At 43.1% G+C, this 23,003-nt stretch overlaps 2 protein-coding genes across 17 annotated transcripts; one reads left to right on the forward strand and one right to left on the reverse strand.

Annotated features, from left to right (window-relative positions):
• The first annotated feature begins 7,337 nt into the window (after positions 1 to 7,337).
• Positions 7,338 to 8,362, forward strand: LOC127306392 (BAG family molecular chaperone regulator 5, mitochondrial). The gene has a single exon (XM_051337014.2). It carries the CDS (start codon positions 7,534 to 7,536, stop codon positions 8,140 to 8,142), a length of 609 nt encoding a protein of 202 aa, XP_051192974.1. The 5' UTR covers positions 7,338 to 7,533; the 3' UTR covers positions 8,143 to 8,362.
• A 138-nt stretch (positions 8,363 to 8,500) lies between these two features.
• On the reverse strand, positions 8,501 to 15,753 carry LOC127306393 (uncharacterized). 16 transcript variants are annotated; one of them, XR_007854637.2, is made up of 7 exons: positions 15,445 to 15,751; positions 15,217 to 15,372; positions 14,956 to 15,073; positions 14,657 to 14,862; positions 14,482 to 14,562; positions 10,892 to 11,029; positions 8,501 to 9,822 (listed from the first exon to the last, which is right to left on the reverse strand). XR_007854637.2 is itself a non-coding variant. In XM_051337016.2 (6 exons), exons 2-6 carry the CDS (start codon positions 15,266 to 15,268, stop codon positions 11,599 to 11,601), a joined length of 531 nt encoding a protein of 176 aa, XP_051192976.1. In that variant the 5' UTR covers positions 15,269 to 15,372; positions 15,445 to 15,753; the 3' UTR covers positions 8,501 to 11,598. The 16 variants fall into 16 exon arrangements, 9 of the variants coding, with proteins under 9 accessions (XP_051192976.1, XP_051192984.1, XP_051192986.1 ...); XR_007854636.2 differs by having other exon boundaries at positions 8,501 to 10,539; XR_007854643.2 differs by having other exon boundaries at positions 8,501 to 8,731; positions 9,295 to 11,675; positions 14,482 to 14,862.
• Between the last annotated feature and the right edge of the window lie 7,250 nt (positions 15,754 to 23,003).

The following is a 23,003-nucleotide window of genomic DNA, read 5'->3' on the forward strand; positions in this document are numbered from 1 at the left end:
CCACATGGCGGCGCAGCCAGGGCATGGGCCGCGCCGCCCTAGGGTGTGGGCCCACCCTGGGTCCTCCTGGCCTCTCCTTCTGGCTTCCTTCGTCATCTTGAAAAATAGGATTTTTGGTATAATTTCCTTCCACGGTTGATCTTCCGAAATATTGCGTTCTGACGGTGCTTTTTCCAGCAGAATCCCTGCTCCCGCTTGATCCTCCAATAATGATGAAACATGCAAAATAGATGAAATAACATAAGTATTGTGTCCCAATATGAAATATATCAATGAATAACAGCAAATTATGATATAAAATAGTGATGCAAATTGGACGTATCACTGCCTAAGCCTTGTATTGAGAGGGATTACTTCTCGTGCATCCAAATCCTTGAGCCAAAAATTATGCTATTTGTGTCCACCATACCTACCTATTACATGGTATTTCTCTGCCATTCCAAAGTACATTACTTGAGTGCTACCTTTAAAATTCCATTCCTTGTCTTTTCAATATATATAGCTCATGGGAAAATAGCCTTAAAAACTATTGTGGTATTGAATATATTGCTATGTATCTTATTTCTTATAAGTTGCTTGTTGAGCGGTAACCATGTTTCTGGGGACGCCATCAACTTTACACTTTTGTTGAATATCATGTGAGTTGCTATGCATGTTCGTCTTGTCTGAAGTAAGGGCGATTTTCATGATCAAATGGTTTGAGTATGCATATTGTTAGAGAAGAACATTGGGCCGCTAACTAAAGCCATGAATCATGGTGGAAGTTTCAGTTTGGACACAAATCCTCAATCTCTTATGAGAATATTATCTGTTGTTGAAATGCTTATGCATTAAAGAGGAGTCCATTATCTGTTGTCTATGTTGTCCCGGTATGGATGTCTAAGTTGAGAATAATCAAAAGCGAGAAATCCAATGCGAACTTTCTCCTTAGACCTCTGTACAGGCGGCATAGATGTACCCCTTTGTGACACTTGGTTGAAACATATGTTATGCAATGAAAATCCGTGTTAATCCAAGCTAATTAGGACAAGTGCGAGCACTATTAGTATTCTATGCATGAGGCTTGCAACTTATAGGATGTCTTATACATAACACATATGATTTATTACTACCGTTGACAAAATTGTTTCTATGTTTTCAAAATGAAAAGATCTAGCACAAAAATAGTAATCCATGCTTCCCTCTGCGAAGGGCCATTCTTTTACTTTATGTTGAGTCAGTTTACCTACTTCTTTCTATCTTAGAAGCAAACACTTGTGTCAACTGTGTGCATTGATTCTTACATGTTTACCTATTGCACTTGTTATATTGCTTTATGTTGACAATTATCCATGAGATATACATGTTGAAGTTGAAAGCAACCGCTGAAACTTATATCTTCCTTTGTGTTGCTTCAAAGCTTTCTACTAAGAATTTATTGCTTTATGAGTTAACTCTTATGCAAGTCTTATTGATGCTTGTCTTGAAAGTACTATTCATGAAAAGTCCTTGCTATATGATTCAGTTGTTTAACCATTGTCTTTACCATTGCTTCGAATCGCTGCATTCATCTCATATGCTTTACAATAGTATTGATCAAGATTATGATAACATGTCACTTCAGAAATTATCCTTGTTATCGTTTACCTACTCGAGGGCGAGTAGGAACTAAGCTTGGGGATGCTTGATACGTCTCAAACGTATCTATAATTTATTATGTTCCATGCTACTTTTATGATGATACTCACATGTTTTATACACACTTTATGTCATTATTACGCATTTTCCGGCACTAACCTATTGACGAGATGCCGAAGAGCCAGTTGCTGTTTTCTGGTGTTTTTGGTTTCAGAAATCCTACAAAGGAAATATTCTCGGAATTGGACGAAATCAACGCCCAGGGTCTTATTTTTCCACGAAGCTTCCAGAAGACCGAAAGGATTACGAAGTGGGGCGACGAGGCGCCGACACCACAGGGCCGCGCGGCTTGGGTGGGGCCCGCGCCGCCCTATGGTGTGGGGCCCTCGCGCCGCCTCCAACCCTACCCTTCCGCCTACTTAAAGCCTTCATCGCGAAAACCCCTGTACCGAGAGCCACGATACGGAAAACCTTCCAGAGACGCAGCCGCCGCCAATCCCATCTCGGGGGATTCAGGAGATCGCCTCCGGCACCCTGCCGGAGAGGGGAATCATCTCCCGGAGGACTCTTCATCGCCATGATCGCCTCCGGATTGATGTGTGAGTAGTTCACCCCTGGACTATGGGTCCATAGCAGTAGCTAGATGGTTGTCTTCTCCTCATTGTGCTATCATGTTAGATCTTGTGAGCTGCCTATCATGATCAAGATCATCTATTTGTAATGCTACATGTTGTGTTTGTTGGAATCCGATGAATATGGAATACTATGTCAAGTTGATTATCAATCATATATGTGTTGTTTATGTTCTTGCATGCTCTCCGTTGCTAGTAGAGGCTCTGGCCAAGTTGATACTTGTAACTCCAAGAGGGAGTATTTATGCTCGATAGTGGGTTCATGCCTCCATTGAATGCAGGACAGTGTGAGAAAGTTCTAAGGTTGTGGATGTGCTGTTGCCACTAGGGATAAAACATCAATGCTTTGTCTAAGGATATTTGTGTTGATTACATTACGCACCATACTTAATGCAATTGTCTGTTGTTTGCAACTTAATACTGGAAGGGTTTCGGATGATAACCTGAAGGTGGACTTTTTAGGCATAGATGCATGCTGGATAGCGGTCTATGTACTTTGTCGTAATGCCCTGATTAAATTTCATAGTAGTCATCGTGACATGTATGTGCATTGTTATGCCCTCTCTATTTGTCAATTGCCCAACTGTAATTTGTTCACCCAACATGCTATTTATCTTATGGGAGAGACACCACTAGTGAACTGTGGACCCCGGTCCATTCTTTACATCTGAAATACAATCTACTGCAATACTTGTTCTTTACTGTTCTTCGCAAACAAACATCATCTTCCACACTATACATCTAATCCTTTGCTTACAGCAAGCCGGTGAGATTGACAACCTCACTGTTACGTTGGGGCAAAGTACTTTGATTGTGTTGTGCAGGTTCCACGTTGGCGCCGGAATCCCTGGTGTTGCGCCGCACTACACTCCGCCACCAACAACCTTCACGTGTTCCTTGACTCCTACTGGTTCGATAACCTTGGTTTCTTTCTGAGGGAAAACTTACTGCTGTGCGCATCACACCTTCCTCTTGGGGTTCCCAACAGATGTGTGTCAACTACACGCCAGCATCGGCGCAGACATTGGCAACTACCGCGGCCTCCATGATCCACGAATTCACCTCAAACCCGGGTCGGTGCACCGGGGCTCTGTGAAGGGCGCTCCAAAAACCTGCTGCGCAACAGAGTGGCAGGGCAGGCCCGCCTCCATAAGGACTACTTCCACCTCACCAATCCGGTGTTCCCGGAAAAAGAGTTCCGGCGCCGGTACAGGATGTCAAGGGACCTGTTCTTGGTCATTCTACGCGGTGTCAGAAACTACGACCCCTACTTCCAATGCAGGTCCGATGCAACAGGTGCGCTAGGCTTCACCTCCTACCAAAAATGCTTCGCGGCTATTCGCATGCTCTCATATGGAATGACTGCGGATATATTCGATGAGTATCTTCGAATGGGTGAGAGCACCTGCCTTGAGGCCATGTACAGGTTTTGCCCGAGCTGTGATTGCCGTATTCGGACAACATTACTGTAGGGAGCCAACTGTTGAGGATACAAGGCGGCTCCTGTCTATCAACGAGTGTAGAGGGTTCCCAGGAATGATTGGCAGCATAGATTGCATGCACTGGGAGTGGAAAAACTGTCCATTTGGATGGCAGGGTGTGTACAGCGGGCATGAGGAGGGACGGACTGTCATTCTTGAAGCTGTCATATCTCAAGATTTATGGATTTGGCATTCATTCTTTGGCATGGCCGGTTCCAACAATGACATCAATGTGTTGCACCGATCACCGATTTTCAACCGCTCATGCAAGGCAAAGCTCCCCGGGTGAGCTATGAGATGAATGGAAATGAATATGACAAGTCATATTATCTTGCTGATGGCATCTACCCTGACTGGGCCATACTGGTGAAGACTGTTCGTAATCCAAACTCCGAGAAGACGAGGAGGTTTGCCAAGATGCAAGAGGCTTGCAAGAAAGATGTGGATCGTGGATTTGGTGTTCTCCAAGCTCGGTGTGCAATTGTCCGTCACCCGGCAAGAACATGGTCGCTGAAGACCATGCATGAGGTGATGACATGTTGCGTGATCATGCACAACATGATCGTTGAGAACGAGCGTCCTGATGGCCGCAATGAGAACCACTGGAAATTTCAAGGTGAGCTGGTTGCGCCACTTCCTAGAGCTTCATCTTGGGAGGACTATCTACATATGAATGTAGAAGTCACTAACGAGAACGTCTGCAAACAGCTGCAAACGGATCTGATGGAGCATCAGTGGACATTGGCTGGCCATGAAGATCATGCCTAGAGGAATATTATCTTATTTTCATGTAGACTTTTCAAAATTTGAATGTAATAACTATGACTTCGTTGAATTCTTTATTTTGTTGTTTGGAAACTTCATAATTGATGCAAACGCGGTAATGCGTCGGGCCGCTGGAGCCACCCCCAGGCGCAAACGGACGCGCGGACAAAAACGGTATGTCTCGCGTCCGCCGCGCGATGTAAACGGACGCTAGCGGACACCGAAATGCATCGCGCCGCTGAAGATGCCCTAAGTTCTCATTCATGGAATCATTTTACCGCATATTCCCTCCATTCATAATTAGCTCGTGTTCTTTGTTCAGACAAAGTAAAGTTTTACCAAAAGTAAAAGAAAAAATATCGACATACATAATATCAAACGCATATAATTTGAAAGTATACTTTATAAGGATTCTAATAAAATATATTTTATATTATAGATGTTGATATTTTTTCTACATACAAACTAAAACTGGAACGCAAGGTAATAATGAACGGAGCGAGTACTAGGCCCAACGTAATTTTTTGTTTTGTTTTCCCTTTCTAAAAAGGAGGTTGAAACTCCTGCCTTCTACATTGAATTGAGGAACACAACCATTTTGATTAAAGTTGATGTAACACAACGAGGGCAGAGTGATCAATGAGAAAGAAAGTGCATTGCATAAATAACTACACCATAACATGAAAGATCGGGATATAACGACAAGAGGGTGTGGTGAACAAGAGTTAGCTAAAACTATTGCCAATTTAGAATTTAGTGCAGCAGAACGGCATAAATATAGAAAATAGCTACGTAGCGGATAAGTAGCGGATAAGTGCTATGACGCATGATGTTAAGCATACATCGATAAAGAAAATATATTAATACTGCCAAAGATAAAAAGTCGGAGAACATGCAATACACATCAGTGGTTGGAGCACTCTTAGTTGTCAAGAGACAAACTTGAATTGCAATACTTCAACGCATTGCACAGTTCAAAACAAAAAGAGAAACAAAATAATAATTGTGCAGAAAGTAGAGGAGACAAGTGCACATGTTTGTTTCCCAGAGTTCGAGCCGTCGACACCTGCTCTATGTCTCCGTTGGAAGGGGCTATGAACAGTGCACCTAGGTTCAACAGACATCACCCGCTGTCAACAAACCCTGTTCTCTGTTCCATCAGCTTGAGCCCACTGGCTCCGCCAAGTCACAATGGATAGAGCTTCGATGGGTGATCTGGAGGCCTATCCGTAGCCAATCCATATCTTGGAGGTTCATGGGTACATCGGCCCTCCACACCTCGGAGGTTGCAGATAGACACCTAACCATCTAGGAGATGTCGAATCTCCAAGGGTATGTTCTTGATATTCTTGGCCACAACTTGTTCCGTGTTTGGTGTCCAATCAAATCATGAGCTCGTTCTCTCCAATGTATAGGATTGAATAGATACAAGAGAGAAGGAGGGGTGAACCACAAATATCGATCAAGGACCGCGTGCGTGCAGGTGGGCCGCATGGACCCGCATTGCCTTGCTTCCCTAGTGGCTGACAAGCAATCTAGCGCAGCCTCTGCCCGCGGCCACTGTAAATCCAACCTAAATTCCTATATGTATGCTGGGCAGTTTGGAGATGGGCCTTACAAATGAGACTTTGGTGTGATCACAGTGTTTTTCTGCAATTCCTATTTAATGCTCTTTGCGTCCATTAGCAAGCAAACGCGTAGCCCCTCCCATCCGTAACACCTCTAATTGGTCGGCCCAACATGAATTCGACTTCTTGGTTTATTCCGGTTTTAGGAGTGTTCCAGAACCTTTATGGTCAAGGTTTCTGCTGTTTTCTGTTTTGTTTTTATGAGACGGTTTTCCTGTTTTTACTGCTTTTTTGGTTTTCTGTTTTTCTGTTTTCTGGTTTGTTTTGTGATGTTTTCTTTTCTCATTTTTTTCACAAGATGAACATTTTTTTAAATATGAATAATTGTAAAATGTGAACATTTTTTCAAAATATTAACCTTTTTAAAGTGAACATTATTTGAATCCGATCAATTTTTCAAAATAAGAATGTTTATAAAAATAAGAACACTTTTCAAAATGCGAACAATTTTTCAAAATATGGACGTTTTAGAACATTTTTCAAATCTAAATAACTTATTCAAATCTAAATATATTTAAAATATAAAAAATTCGTAATTTCGTACAAATTTCAAAATTGAGATGTTTTTAAATCTGAATATTTTTCAAATCCGAACAATTTTTTAAAAATATGAACATTTTTGAATCTGATTTTTTTTCAAAATCTATAAGTTTTAAAATCTGAACAATTTTTTAAGTACATTTTAGTTTTTTTAAAATCTGAACAATTTTGAAAATCTAGACGTTTTTAAATCTGAACATTTTTCAAAATCTAAACATGTTGAAATTTGAACATTTTGAAATCCGAATATTTTATTTACACGAAATATTTCAAAATTAATCATAATGATCGGACATAAAACATGATGTGTTAGGAAGAAAAAAAATAAATAAAGCAGAGTAGGAATCTTTTTTCTTTTTTTGAGCTTACCAGAGTAGGAATCGATCGGATATAAAAGGCCGGCCCATGTGAAACGGAGCCTTCAAGCGTTGCACCCGTAACATACGCAACGAGCGCCGGATAGGAGCTTCCGTGTTCCCTCAAAAACAAAAAAGAGCTCCCGTGTTTCTCTTTGGTGTGATCCCACTCTGTTGCATGCCGAAGTCCGAAGGCCCGGATCATGTTTCCGGACAGTTCTCGGTTGTCCTTTTCGGCTCGGCTGGGTTTTCCCACCTTTCGGTGCGGCCGGCTCAGCCTACAGAGATCTCCGGTCATGCATTCACCGAGCAAAAGCATATGCGTCGACGCTAAAGTGGTGCACAAAATAAAGCCACCTATGGCTGTGGGATAGCACGCACCGAAAAAGAGAGACGAGGAAACCCCGACCTGGCCCCAAAGGAACACGCCGCAGGCGTGGCTGACCTGACCGCGGGCGGGCGGGCGAGCAGCACACTGACCTTTTATTTGCTCCACTGATCCAAAGCGCTCGCCATGGGCTCCTACCGCTACAGCTCCGCCTCCCACTTCTTCTTCGCCGCCGGCGACCCCAACCCCACCGCCCACAAGCCCGCCAAAACCGTACGCATCCCCGTCACCTCCCCCTCGCCCCCGAAAACGGCCCCGGACGCGGCGGCAGCCGCCGCCAGGATCCAGGCGGCCTTCCGGGGCCACGTCGTCCGGCGGCACGTCGCGGCCGTGCGCTCCGCCGACCGCGAGGCGACGCGGCTCGAGCGGCTGCTCCGGCGGCAGGAGACCGTGGACGCCGTCCGCGGCGACCACCGCGAGCGCGCGCGCTTCTCCGAGGCGCTCATGGCCGCGCTGCTCCGCCTCGACGCCGTCCCGGGCCGCGACCCGGCCGTGCGGGACGCGCGCCGCGCCGTCAGCCGCCGCGTCGTCGGCCTCCAGGAGGTCTTCGACTCCATCCTCGCCGCGCCCGAGGCGGACACGTACGGGGTACCGGCCAGCCTCGACCAGGTCCTCGAAGGGATCTGGGGCGTACGGGGAGAGGCGCCGCTGCCCGCGGCGGCGGCTGGGGAGCAGGAGGAAGCGGAGGCGAGGAGGAGCGGCACGTGCTGGGGCCGGTTCTTCGGGGTGCTCTAGCGTGCGCCTTCCGCCGTGTATTGTTTCTCAGTGCGCTGCGATCGTAGTATACCAAGTATAGATACGTGTATTTCGTGGATATGTTACAATGACACATGAACATGAAACGAACTAGTGGTTGGGGCGCCCCATGGGGCGCCTCCTCACTGGAGCTGTGCGATCTAATCCCAGTACAATGACAAATAATTCAACGCTCAAATCCTAGTCCAATGACAAATAATTCAATGCCCAATACGGGTTTCCTTGGCTTGCCTCCTACGTGGTCTTGCATCCACATCAGAACTCATTCTCGCATTTTTCACTTTACAGTTTCTACGCAAGCAGACAACGCAACATCCCATGGAATTTGAAGTCCAAATTATAAGAACTTTAGGCCACTTCCAAAATTATGAATAAACCAAAGTTACAATATTGTGTATAGTAACACATAGAAAAACTCCACATTTTAGCCAAACACAAATACAACTCAGTCTGCTGGTATCACACTAAATTGAGGTCCCAGCGGGGAGTAAACAGTACCACATGTAGAGCCCGTACACCTTTTTAGCATGAACTTCTCATTGGCTATATTGAATTCAACATCTGCCACCTATACAAAAGAAACACAGAGGAAATCCAGGGCCACGAGGACAGATTTTGATAGCAAAATCCACATAAAAAAGAAGTGCGCGAACTGCACAAGAGCAGGTTAACACCTGACTTATGAACCCAACATAAACAACACAAGTCGGTATCGATATAATCAAGGCGTTGACTAAAATTGCTTTTGGAAATTCTGCAACTTGCTATCATATTTATAGGTAGGTATACAAACATACTAAGTTACTAACTGAAGAAACTGATATAAATAAAAATAAGAGCTTGACAATAGCCATCTAGGTAATAACAATGGAAGCCCTCACCAAAGAAAAATAAGCTAAACAAACCTGACAGTTGTTATGGTAATATCGTAGAAGTGCTTAGACTAAGATCCTGAAAACTGACTTGTCATCACAATTACTGAGAATAGTTTAACCATATAACTACAAAATTTGAGAAACACACAAACCAATGCACAGATCCAATACTTTAAATAGCAATTAACGAGTTCATTAAATAAAAAATAACTATCCACCTAATAACAATGGAAGATACAATTGCCAAAAAGGTTACCTTGATAGCAAATGTTGGACATCTGCTGCTTGCTTAGAAAACATGCCCTTGTTGCCTCCCTTTTTAGTAGTGATACCGAATCCGATATAGCCGGAGAGATGGTATTCTCTTGATTCAGAGGAAAGAATGAGACATGGATAAGTAGTGTTCCTCATACAGATCATTAGTCAACCGGTAGAAAGCCAGAGCAGATACACTTCTTTTGCTGCAACTGGATGCAAAGTAGGTAATGGGAGACAGTCAACGTAACACATTCTGAGAACAATGCGACAATTCCAGGTGAGCAGACAATTGTTCTTCGCACTACCTCCATAATTACTAATAAAAATTTATCAGCACAAGACAATTTATAAAGTTGTTGAGCTCATAAACATGTTAAATGAGGAACCTTGATAGTTCACTTAGATTTGTACTTAAAAATGAAGCAGCCCCTAATGTACATCATCAGGACATATCAGTCATATTGAGCAAAATATATCAGCAGAACGCATTTTCTGAGCCATGGTTCAATCAGACTTTTTTGCGGACCTGCAACATACCATCAAGTTTTAGGATTTAGCAAGGTATATAATTAGATATATTTTCAAACATCAAGCACTAATTTGCAATACTCCCAAATGATATATTTAGTCATAGGTTGAAAGAAAATTTAATCTCTGGAACAGATGTAGCAGGGGAAGTGCGAGCATCATGAACAAGAAAGCACCAATAAATCTATGATGGCCTGGACCATGTATTTTAATACCACGTCCCATACATATATTGGATGTGAGAGACGGATGGTAAGTGGTAACAACCCAGGCATGTGCTGTCTCGTTGTGAGTATTTGACGTGAAACCACAACACAATACTCACTGAAAGGAAGGAAGCAGCAGCAACAGGCACGAACGACAGCAGTTAAGGCTACAATCAAAGACCAGAAAGTGCAAAGTGGACACGGCTGAGGCTGCAGTCTACAAACAGAGAATGAAAATGAAGGAAAATAGTACTTATATAAGAATAGAAAACCAAAAAATTACATTATAAAGGCAACCATATGGGAGCCATGCACCAAACAAATAACCTGATGTCTTGTGAGCTAGCTTGTAAAAACCAAAGAGAAGTGGGTGTTCAGAACCCGCTTCTTGGGAATCAGGCACTTTTGCTCAAATATATTCACAGATTCTATGATATCATTGATACTCGTGGGCCAAGATCATGGTGTAACTAAGATCAGTAGGCAGTCCCCCATGCACTCCCTCCACCCTGAGTCAAGTGACATTTACATGGGGATTACTTTTAAGATAATCAAGAGAAAAGGGATCGCGAATAATCTGACGAAATGGTCATGACACAAACAGGTCCATATTCATGACAAAAAAAGGTATGTTGGGACTTCAGTTTTTCACAAGAAACAAAAGATCTCTAGGGCCCCAATTTTGCTTTTTATATAGATCCTGCCTAAACTGCATTCTCTTTCCATTCTAGTGGTTCCTATGATATTATAAAAATGCAGAAGTATCAAATTACTGCTCATTATCCTCGTATTATGTGTGGAGAAAGATTTCCTGTAGATTTTTTATTATACAATTTCCAATAGTTGTGCAATGCAACTTACTTATAATTTGTCAGGTTCTATCAAGTTCTGCATTGATAAACTTCTCATGCTTTAGAATTCTTCCTTCTAAGACACACCAGGATTGTAAAGCAATATTGCTGACCCCAGTTCAGCTCTTGTTGATTTTGAAACTATTTCCTTAAGACAGGAAAACACAATATAAGTTACATACTGAAGTTGTAAAGCAATCATTCTAATTCCGCACTGGTTGATCTTGAAGCAATTTCCATTAGACAGGAAAAAACAAAATTTTACACAGAAAACATAGTGTTGTAAAATTTAAACAGAAAAAATGTTCAGGTGCTAACACTTACACACTGAAGCTACCGGCATTCAGGTACAAACTCTAGGCAAACTAAAGCTATCGACGTCAGGGTAGCCACCTCATTACAAAATAAGATACAAATCAATAGAAGATTTACTTGCCAACTAACTGATCTCCATGATCTCTCATGAAGGGCACAGTAAAGACAGGTTGCACCTCTCATGAGACCACCGAGAGAGCACAGCTACATATTGGACATGCTTCATGAGGGATGAACTATCTACGATCTAGAAAAGGCATACAAGATGCGGTCAACAATATTACAAAAATATTGTAGCAGTAACATATGAGATACCCTAAAAAAACAGAACCCCGCTACTTGGAAAACAATCTACAGTAAGCATGATGGTAGGAGAGAAATACATCATAAGGGCAAACCATTTTATTGCTTATATTGTCTCTTCCTCCAAACATCAATACTTTCCTTGATGGAAGTACTGGCTTTAGCATGCAATCGAGCTAGCAGAGCATAAGGAACATTGTTTCAGAAAAAGAAAACAGCATACCAAGTATAAAGATCGTTACTACATAACCAAAAATATACGACAAACAAAGTAAGAACTGGGCAGAACAATTATGTTGTGCAAGTAGCATTGTAACAGAAATAAACTCTAGATATAATACGAAAATAGAGTAATGAGGTTTTGGCTTCATTTCTTCTGTTTTCGATCTCTAGCAACAAGCATACTGCTATAGTCAACCACATTCTAATGTATGCTGCAGAACTTAAGAAACTTCAGAAACCCTAAAATAAAACAAGGAAAAACAAGATATTTGACAGAAAATTAAATTTACGCTCATGCTTGTAAGAGCATCCCCACTCGTTGGCGCTCCCCACGCCCAAATCCGGCGAAATTTTCGTCCGGATTGGATGAAGATTTGGCGTGGGGAGCGCCGAAGTTCCAGCCGTCCCCCCGGCAGGAAACCCCCAACCTCGACCATTTGACATATTTCAAACAAATTCAACATAAAATTTAACAAGTTCGGCAAACAAGAGTACGAAAATTGCTGAAACAAATTCGGCGATAATCAGTACAATGTTTAACAAGTGCTGAAACAAATGAAGCACACAATTTCACAATTTTTCAAACGTTGGCGTTGCCTCGGAGCCTCCATATGTGCTCCACCAGATCATCTTGCAGCAGCTGATGCATTGTAGAGTCTCGAATCTCCTGGCGCATAGCAAAGAAGGCGGCCCATGATGGAGGCACCTGGTGATTAGGCTGTGCAAGAGGACCCTCTCTCTCATATGGTGCTTCTTGCTCAGCCAGAGGAACCGGATGCTTTCGCTCATCTTCAATAATCATATTGTGTAGGCACACACAGCAGTTCATCACCTCCCACATCTGATCTTTGGACCAAGTCATAGCGGGGAACCGGACGACAGCAAATCTCTGCTGGAGGACACCAAATGCTCGCTCGACGTCTTTTCGGCAAGCTTCTTGTTTCTTGACAAACTCGCAAAGTTTGGGGGTGCCAGGGTTGGAGATAGTCTTCACAAATGTTGCCCACTTTGGATAGATACCGTCTGCAAGGTAGTATCCTTTGTTGTAGTGCCGACCATTGATCACATAGTCCACCGGAGGAGCATGACCCTCAACAAGCTTGGAAAAGACCGGGGAGCAGTTTAGGACGTTGATGTCATTGTTGGATCCAGGCATACCAAAGAAAGAGTGCCAAATCCAAAGATCATGGGTAGCCACTGCTTCAAGTATCACAGTGCAGCCTTTTTTGTGACCCTTGTACATTCCCTGCCACGCATAAACGGACAGTTCTTCCATTGCCAATGCATGCGATCAATGCTTCCAAGCATCCCTGGAAAACCCCTAGCTTCATTTGTTGCAAGGATCCTCCGAGTGTCTTCGGCAGTGGGTGATCTCAAGAAATAGTCCCCGAACACCGCTATGACGGCCTGCAGAACCGGTAGAAACAATCAAGGGCGGTGGACTCCGCCATCCGAAGATAGTCATCTGCAGATCACCGGGAGCTCCATACGCCGACATCCTCATAGCCACTGTGCACTTCGCAGTGACGAAAATCCAACCAAACCAAAGGCAATCCGCCTTGCATCGAAGTAGGGATCAAAGTGGCGGATGGCATACACAATTTGCGAAATAGCTTCGCTCATCCCGAAACGACGCCGGAAAACACTCTCACCGTGCAATGGATTGTCGGCGAAGTAGTCGGCGTACAACATGCGGTAGCCCTCCATTCGGCTGTCTCGGCTTGCACTTCCGGCGACCTCGTGCCGACCCACCACGTCGACCGGTTGCCGGTCAGGCGTACATGCTTGCCAAGCAACCAAGGATCATCATGTGCTCGTCGTCTTGGGCGGCCGCCATCTCTTCTTGCATAAGCTCGACGAACATCTGCTCCTCCTCTTCGTCCGAGTCCATGGCCGGCGAGGCAAATGGACGAACACCGACGGGCGTGGTCGAGGCAACCCGAGCCGCGAGCGACGAGGGAGCAAGCGGCCGGAAAACAGGCCGGCGGAAGAGCAGCCAGATAGGCCGTCGTCCAAAGACGGCGGAATATAGGCAGTGGGGGAAGGAGGGCGGCGGAATCTGGGCAACAAGCCGGCGGGGTGGTGCCGGCGGCGAGAGAGATACGAGGGGTGGGGGAGATTTTGAGCGACGTGGCGGTGGGGTTCGTGCGTCGAGTCACCGACAGATCGGGCCCTTCCCCGCTTTTCACTCGTCCGGAGTCCCCGAGCGCTCCCCGGGGGGCCGGGGGTGGCGTGGGCTCGCCGGATGGATGAAGGGCCAAATCCGGACGAAAACGAGGAACTGGGGGCGCGACTGGGCCGAATTACGCCGTCCGGATGGAAAAAACGCTCGCCGGGGGCCTCGACGGGGGCACGAGTGGAGATGCTCTAATTCTACGACATGTCTATGTAATTTGCTCTATAGCTTGTTGCTAGCGACGTGCCGCCATGAAACTGGCTTAAAATTTTGAAAGATAAAGCTATGATGATTTCATGAAACATAAATAATGTATGCTGATACCATATCTCATGTCTGAGCACCTAGACATATTTGGTTCTTGAAGAGTGCCACTTTCATACAGTAAAAAATGGTGGATTCATACATTACTATTTAAGTAAATCTGAATCCATTAAAAACAAAACGCTCCATTTGTTTCGCTATTCTTTTAGGTAGACCAACATATATTCTATTCTTTTTTAACCCCTAAATCATCTACTAAATCTGGTAGAGAAAAATAAGCGTGGGTTGCAAGAGCGAGAGATGATGATCTGTGACCATACCGAGCTTGCGCAAGCACTCCACCCTCCTGATGATGGAGGCAAACCTATCGAAATCTTCCGTTATCATGTCATCCATCTCATCTGCGTCATGCACATACACGCAAAATAAATCAAAGTCATACGCACCCAGACCTAAAACGGAACAGTCCCAAAAAAACAACAACAGATGGGCTACCACCAATGATGATTTCCATGACAAGGTACCCTGACCGGAGCACCGCCTGCTTTGCCAAACGCAGCAGCCGCTCGTCGCTGGCGGCCTTGCCAAGCCTTTGCACCACATTCGTGTATGAGCCAATGTAAAAGCAGAAACAAAATACCAGTTGTTCTAAAGCGATATGTGCAATCAGAAGCAAGCACATCCACCATTGGATATCTGATCTAGAAACAATTACACATGAAAAAAAATTATAAGTACACAAAAAAGTGCCAAGTGCAGAATCACACCCTTTGATCTAAAAGAAAAGTACTTACTTGATTCTTAAAATAAATCGGTTAGCATGAGGGGTGTCGCTCAGTTCGGGCCAGCCAACACGCAGATCAACAAAAAGATGATGTCCTCGCTTATGTATATTCGTGTCACCAAATCCACCTGAAACAATAGCAGGAACAAATTGTAACGCTGTGATGGCTAGATCCCAATCCAATCAAGGCAAGAAGCTACCCAAAAGAATTAGGGAGAGATGACAAGGACGGGGAGAGGAAAAAGAGACAGATCCATGGTGATGTTCCTACCGCTGAACTTGTTTCCATGATTTTCTTCTTCCTCCCTATGAGAGACACACATCTGGAAGCAAAGGTAGTCCAGAGTGCACTCCGGTGTTGCTGATGCCGTTGACCCGTGTTGCCATCGCCGCTCTATGTGTCTTCTCCTAAATGATGGGTCATATGCTGCCAAAAAACGAGAAGCAAATCAGGGAAGATATGAAAAATCACACTGGAAAAAAGGGAGCGGAGGGCGACCTGAAGACCTCCGGCAAGGCAATCACCGCCCTGATCCGCTTCCACAATCTCGAGCTACCTCCTGCTCCAGACCAAGCGGGCGACCAGCACGTCCTCCCGCCATCGCTTCGAGAAGGGCCAAGCAGAGCGCCGCCGCCCCTAGGACTTAATGGTGGCGAGCATAGCTCCGCCGAGAGGAGACAAGGGAGGCCGGTGGAGCAGCACCGGCGGCAAGGTTGCGTGTGAAGAGGCGGCGGCGTGGAGGTCGAAGGGGCAGCGAGGAGAGGGGAAGTGCGAGTGGAGACTGCGGCAGCACGCGAGTAATTGTGGTTAGGGTCTTCGCTCTTTTAGCTCCTCCAATCAGATGATGACACGTGGACCAGATGAAGCAACGCACCGTCCAACCCCTCAGCGCGAGGTGGGGATCGTGGATAGCCCCAGAGGCCTCCCTACCCACACGCACTTGCTTGTTCTACATACCTATAGTGGAAAACAATTGCTTCGGATTTTGCGATCCCTCGTAGAGGGGAACCCAGCTGTTATTTCACACTCTAAAAGCTGAATCGGAATGGTTGCTTGGGGAATTTGTTCGAGAACAAGTATTGTTCCATTATTCTTTTTGTCTTCTCCTTTTTCCTAGCATCAATCTTATTTTTGCAGAACAGGGAAACCACATTTTGCATATTTTTAAGTTTCAAGAACTTTCCGGGTGTCAAATGGGTCCCAACCTTTTGCCACATTAGTATTGGGAAATGCCATGATGTGAGAAGAAGGAGATGAGTTGGGTGTCCATGGGCCGGCTAGGAGTGCCCATGGCGCAACCACCAACCTAGTCATGTCATGGGGGGCTGGTGCCACCTCGTGGGATTCGTTCGTCTTGATCCAAAATCATCTATATATATGCTTGATATCACGGAGTCACATGGAGGCAGCTAGTAAACCTAGGAACACGGAACATAGAGAAACCTGCAAAGATTGGAGGAGAAACGCTGCCGGAGTTGCCACACGGTTGCTCAAATACCTACATCAACATAATCACCATCACCACCATCATGAAGATGGAGTAGTATACTCTTGTATTATGGGTTTGTGGAAGTAACATGTATCATCTCTATCTATGTACTTCACTAATTAGAGTTACATGAACTGCCTACATGATTATGGTCATATATGTATTGCCTTGATGGTAGATCTTTTGTTATGAGATGAGTTATGAGATGTAGTTGAGACATATGTGTTTGATGTATTAATAGATGCATATGTTACCCCTTCATGTATGCTATGTTCTGCTTAAACTTGTACAGAAAAATCCTTCTAGGGAAGATGTGTTAGTTGAGTAATATGGTGGAATGTTTATTTGTCACCAAAATTTGTGTGATGCTAAGATTTTTTTTTTGCCTTTCCAATGATTACCTCCCGAGGGATAAATGAATAATTATGTTATTGTTCAAATACTGTCATTCTAGGTGACCTTGTTTGCTCAAGGTAGTATATTGTTAATCAAATATGTAAATGTTATTTAAAAAATACTCTGGGTTGATGGAGTTTTCCAACTAAGGAGTATTAGTGAGATGCAAGTGCCATCTCTATGCTAGGACGTGATGCCCATATTAATGGGTACCAGTCACTACATAAAATTTGCCATCACTCTTAACTTGTTATTTAAAACTATATTCATGCCACCATGTTTACGGGAGAGGCCAAGTAAAACTATGAACCCAGTCCATTTTAACAGATAAGAATACCGTTTACTTTACTTTGCATGAACTTTTAACTTTCAACTTTAGTTAAATTTGAAAGTATAATAAACTTTGCTTTACTTTCTTTTGCTCTCTTTATATTAGTGTTTGTATCTCGTACACGCCATGTGTCCTTGACAAAAACCTCGATGGATTTGTCGACACAAAATTATTGCTTTGCATTTGTAGATTGCTTGAAGAGGACAGGTAGATAGAACCGTTTTGCTCAAGAGTTCGATATAAACACTATAGTCACCCTTGAGGGAAAAAACTATGTTTGCTACATCACTTTGCGCTTGGAGTAACGCAGATTTGTTGCCATCTATTGTCGCCTGAGTAGCCCCGATGGGAGCGAGGAAGAACCCCATCAAACAAGTTTTTCTTATTCTTTCTATTTCTATGCTACTTATTACATTGAGATGGATTAAGAAACTCTAGCTCAATTCGTGGTTAGCACTTGCCATAAATTCACCATGTTTTCTCAAATTCTAGCATTGGAAAAACAGGAGCTTGCAAACCTTTTAGGTTGGCAACATAGTGATAATTAAAGAAATAGGCTATATCAAGCGGGTAAGCACGTGACATGGTGACAATTAAACAAATAGTAATCATGTAATTTCCATGTTCACTTCGATATCTGCTGTCCACAACTGGCGCGTGGTTGACGTGGGAGATTTGATGGCGATTGACGGGCTTGATGGAGTGTCTTGATTCGTTCCCCGGCAACGGCGCCAGAAAAGTGCTTGATGTCTACGTGTGCTTCTATTCTTGTAGACAGTGTTGGGCCTCCAAGAGCAGAGGTTTGTAAAACAGCAGCAAGTTTCCCTTAAGTGGATCACCCAAGGTTTATCAAACTCAGGGAGGAAGATGTCAAAGATATCCCTCTCAAGCAACCCTGCAATCACGATACAAGAAGTCTCTTGTGTCCCCAACACACCTAATACACTTGTCAGATGTATAGGTGCACTAGTTCGGCGAAGAGATAGTGAAATACAAGTAGTATGGATGTATATGAGTGGTAATAGCAATCTGAATAAAATATGGAAGCGAGTAAACATGAAACAGAACAGTAAATAAGCGGAGATTCGATGTTTGGAAACAAGGCCTAGGGATCATACTTTCACTAGTGGACACTCTCAACATTGATCACATAATAAAACTACTCTACACTCTCTTGTTGGATGACAAACACCATTCGTTGTGTAGGGCTACAAGAGCACCTCAATGCCGGAGTTAACAAGCTCCACAACATTCGATGTTCATATTTAAATAACCTTAGAGTGCATGATAGACCAACGCAATTATACCGAGTACTAACATAGCATGCACACTGTCAACATCAGCTATGAAAGGGGGAATAGATCACATCAATACCATCATAGTAATAGTTAACTTCATAATCTACAAGAGATCACAATCATAACCTACACCAAGTACTTCATGATGCACACACTGTCAACATTACATCATGGAGGAGGAATAGACTACTTTAATAACATCACCAGAGTAACATAACTAGATCATAAAGAGAGAGATGAACGACATAGCTACGGTAGAGCCCTCAGCCCCAGGGGAGAATTACTCCCTCCTCATCATGGAGACAGCGATGGCGGTGAAGATGGCGGTGGAGATGGCTTCCGGGGGCAATTCCCCGTCCCGGCAGGGTGCCGGAACAGAGACTTCTGTCCCCCGAATTGGAGTTTCGCGATGGCGGCGGCTCTGGAAGGTTTTCTGGTGTTTCGTCAATCCATGTCGATGTTTTAGGTCAGGGAGGCTTTTATAGGCGAAGAGGCGGAGTCGGAGGGGTTACGGGGCTCCCTCCTCATAGGGGGGCGCCCCCCCCCCCTTGGCCGCGCCGCCCTGTGGGGTGGGGACCCCTGGCTCCCCTCTGGTCACCCTTTGACTTTCTGAAAGGTCCCGGGAAAAATAAGATGTTGGGCATTGATTTCGTCCGATTCCGAGAATATTTCCTTTGTAGGATTTCTGAAACCAAAAACAGCAGAAAACAGGAACTAGCACTTCGGCATCTCGTTAATAGGTTAGTTCCGGAAAATGCATAAAAACGATATAAAGTGTGAACAAAACATGTAGGTATTGTCATAAAATAAGCATGGAACATAAGAAATTATAGATACGTTTGAGACGTATCAATTATCCCCAAGCTTAGTTCCTACTCGCCCTCGAGTAGGTAAACGATAACAATGATAATTTCTGAAGTGACATGCTACCAACATAATTTTGATCAACATTATTGTAAAGCATATGAGATGAATGCAGCGATTCGAAGCAATGGTAAAGACAATGATTAAACAACTGAATCATATAGCAAAGACTTTTCATGAATAGTACTTTCAAGACAAGCATCAATAAGACTTGCATAAGAGTTAACTCATAAAGCAATAAATTCTTAGTAGAAAGCTTTGAAACAACACAAAGGAAGATATAAGTTTCAGCAGTTGCTTTTAACTTCAACATGTATATCTCATGGATAATTGTCAACATAAGGCAATATAACATGTGCAATAGGTAAACATGTAAGAATCAATGCACACAGTTTACACAAGTGTTTGCTTCTAAGATAGAAAGAATAGGTAAACTGACTCAACAATAAAGTAAAAGAATGACCCTTCGCAGAGGGAAGCATGGATTACTATTTTTGTGCTAGAGCTTTTATTTTGAAAACATAAAGAGAGCATAAAAAGTAAAGTTTTGAGAGGTGTTTGTTGTTTGTCAACGAATGGTAGTGGGCACTCTAACCCCCTTGCCAGACAGACTTTCAAAGAGCGGCTCCCATGAAATTTTATTTTTGGGTGACACTCCTTCCAACCTTGCTTTCACAAACCATGGCTAACCGAATCCTCGGGTGTCTGCCAACAATCTCATATCATGAAGGAGTGCCTTTTTATTTTAGTTTTATTTAGATGACACTCCTCCCCACCTTTGCTTTCTCAAGCCATGGCTAACCGAATCCTCGGGTGCCGACCAACAATCATATACCATGGAGGAGTGTCTATTTGTAACTTTATGAAAGTTAATTAATTCGGGGCTGAGAACCCCATTGCCAGCTCTTTTTGCAAAATTATTGGATAAGCGGATGAAGCCACTAGTCCATAGGTGAAAGTTGCCCAACAAGATTGAAAGATAAACACCACATACTTCCTCATGAGCTATAAAACATTGACACAAATAAGAGGTAATAACTTTTGAATTGTTTAAAGATAGCACTCAAGCAATTTACTTTGGAATGGCGGAGAAATACCATGTAGTAGGTAGGTATGGTGGACACAAATGGCATAGTTTTTGGCTCAAGGATTTTGATGCACGAGAAGAATCCCTCTCAATACAAGGCTAGGCTAGCAAGGTTGTTTGAAGCAAACTCAAGTATAAAACGGTGCAGCAAGACTCACATATGAACGTATTGTAAGCATTATAAGACTTTACATCGTCTTCCTTGTTGTTCAAACACCTTAACCAGAAAATATCTAGACTTAGAGAGACCAATCATGCAAACCAAATTTTAACAAGCTCTATGTAGTTCTTCATTAATAGGTGCAAAGTACATGATGCAAGAGCTTAAACATGATCTATATGATCACAACAATTGCCAAGTATCAAATTATTCAAGACAATATACCAATTACCACATGAAGCATTTCCTGTTTCCAACCATATAGCAATTAACGAAACAGTTTCAACCTTCGCCATGAACATTAAGAGTAAAGCTAAGAACACATGTGTTCATATGAACGAGCGGAGAGTGTCTCTCTCCCACACAAGCATGAATTTATTCAAACAAAACAAAAACAAACAGACGCTCCAAGTAAAGTACATAAGATGTGACCGAATAAAAATATAGTTTCAAGAGAAGAAACCTGATAAATTGTTGATGAAGAAGGGGATGCCCAAGGCATCCCCAAGCTTAGACGCTTGAGTCTTCTTGAAATATGCAGGGATGAACCACGGGGGCATCCCCAAGCTTAGGCTTTTCACTCTTCTTGATCTTAGTATATCATCCTCCTCTCTTGACCCTTGAAAACTTCCTCCACACCAAACTCAAAGCAAACTCATTAGAGGGTTAGTGCATAATCAAAAATTCACATGTTCAGAGGTAACACAATCATTATTAACACTTCTGGACATTGCCCAAAGCTACTGGAAGTCAATGGAACAAAGAAACCCATCCAACACAGCAAAAGAGGCAATGCGAAATAAAAGGCAGAATCTGTCAAAACAGAACAGTCCGTAAAGACGAATTTTTAAGAGGCACTTAACAGGCTCAGATGAAAAAGCTCAAATTGAATGAAAGTTGCGTACATATCTGAGGATCACGCATGTAAATTGGCAGATTTTTCTGAGTTACCTACAGAGAACCCTGCCCAAATTCGTGACAGACATAAATCTGTTTCTGCGCAGTAATCCAAATCTAGTATCAACTCTACTATCAAAGACTTTACTTGGCACAACAATGCAATAAAGTAAAGATAAGGAGAGGTTGCTACAGTAGTAACAACTTCCAAGACTCAAACATAAAACAAAATTGCTGTAGTAAAAAAAAACATGGGTTATCTCCCAAGAAGTGCTTTCTTTATAGCCATTAAGATGGGCTCAGTAATTTCAATGATGCACTCCTAAGAAATAAGAGTTGAAGCAAAAGAGGGCATCAAGAAGCAAATTCAAAACACATTTAAGTCTAACCCACTTCCTATGAAAATGAATCTTGTAAATAAACAAATTCATGAAGCATAATGCAACAAGCATAGGAAGATAAAACCAGTGTAACTTCAAAAATTTCAGCATATAGAGAGGTGTTTTAGTAACATGAAAATTTCTACAACCATATTTTCCTCTCTCATAAAGATTTTCAGTAGCATCATGAACAAACTCAACAATATAACTATCAAATGAAACATTCTTATCATGAGCTATATGCATAAAATTATTACTCTCCACATAAGCATAATCAATTTTATTAGTTGTAGTGGGAGCAAATTCAACAAAGTAGCTATCATTATTATTCCCATCAAGTGTAGGAGGCATAGTATAATCATAATAACATTTACTCTCCATAGTAGGCGGCACCAAAAGACCACTATCATTATAATCATCATAAATAGGAGGCATATCATAATCAACATAAACTTTCTCCTCAATACCCGGAGGACTAAAGAGATCATTTTCATCAAAACCGACCTCCCCAAGCTTAAATTCTTCCATAGCATTAGCAACAATGGTGTTCAAAGCATTCATACTAATAACATTCCCATTAGCATGCATAAGTTCCATGGGTTTTTTTAATTTTCTCTTCAAACACATCATGTCCTAATTCAAGATAAAGTTCATAAAGATCTCTCATTTTGTTGTTGTCTTCCATTAAGCCTTACTAGTGTAAAACAAGAGACAAAAATATGCAATTGCAGGATCTAAAGGAAATAGCTTCGAGCACTTACAACGGCAACAGAAAATAACTTAGTTACCTGGGACCGGAGTATGAGTGTCTTTTACCTTTCCTCCACGGCAACGGCGCCAGAAAAGTGCTTGCTGTCCACAACTGGCGCGTGGTTGACGTGGGAGGTTTGATGGCGATTGACGGGCTTGATGGAGTGTCTTGATTCGTTCCCCGGCAACGGCGCCAGAAAAGTGCTTGATGTCTACGTGTGCTTCTATTCTTGTAGACAGTGTTGGGCCTCCAAGAGCAGAGGTTTGTAGAACAGCAGCAAGTTCCCTTAAGTGGATCACCCAAGGTTTATCGAACTCAGGGAGGAAGAGGTCAAAGATATCCCTCTCAAGCAACCCTGCAATCACGATACAAGAAGTCTCTTGTGTCCCCAACACACCTAATAC

Source organism: Lolium perenne, chromosome 6 (genome assembly GCF_019359855.2).
Source record: "Lolium perenne isolate Kyuss_39 chromosome 6, Kyuss_2.0, whole genome shotgun sequence".
NCBI lineage: Eukaryota > Viridiplantae > Streptophyta > Magnoliopsida > Poales > Poaceae > Lolium > Lolium perenne.

Excerpts from the sequence above, each read along its gene's own strand:
- LOC127306393 (XM_051337015.2), bottom strand. The coding sequence starts at position 15,268 with ATGTGTGTCTCTCATAGGGAGGAAGAAGAAAATCATGGAAACAAGTTC. Across the intron at positions 14,863-14,955 it reads CGATTTATTTTAAGAATCAA|ATCAGATATCCAATGGTGGA; the intron begins GTAAGTACTTTT and ends AATTGTTTCTAG. Across the intron at positions 14,563-14,656 it reads CATGGAAATCATCATTGGTG|ATGAGATGGATGACATGATA; the intron begins GTAGCCCATCTG and ends TGCATGACGCAG.
- LOC127306392 (XM_051337014.2), top strand. The coding sequence starts at position 7,534 with ATGGGCTCCTACCGCTACAGCTCCGCCTCCCACTTCTTCTTCGCCGCC.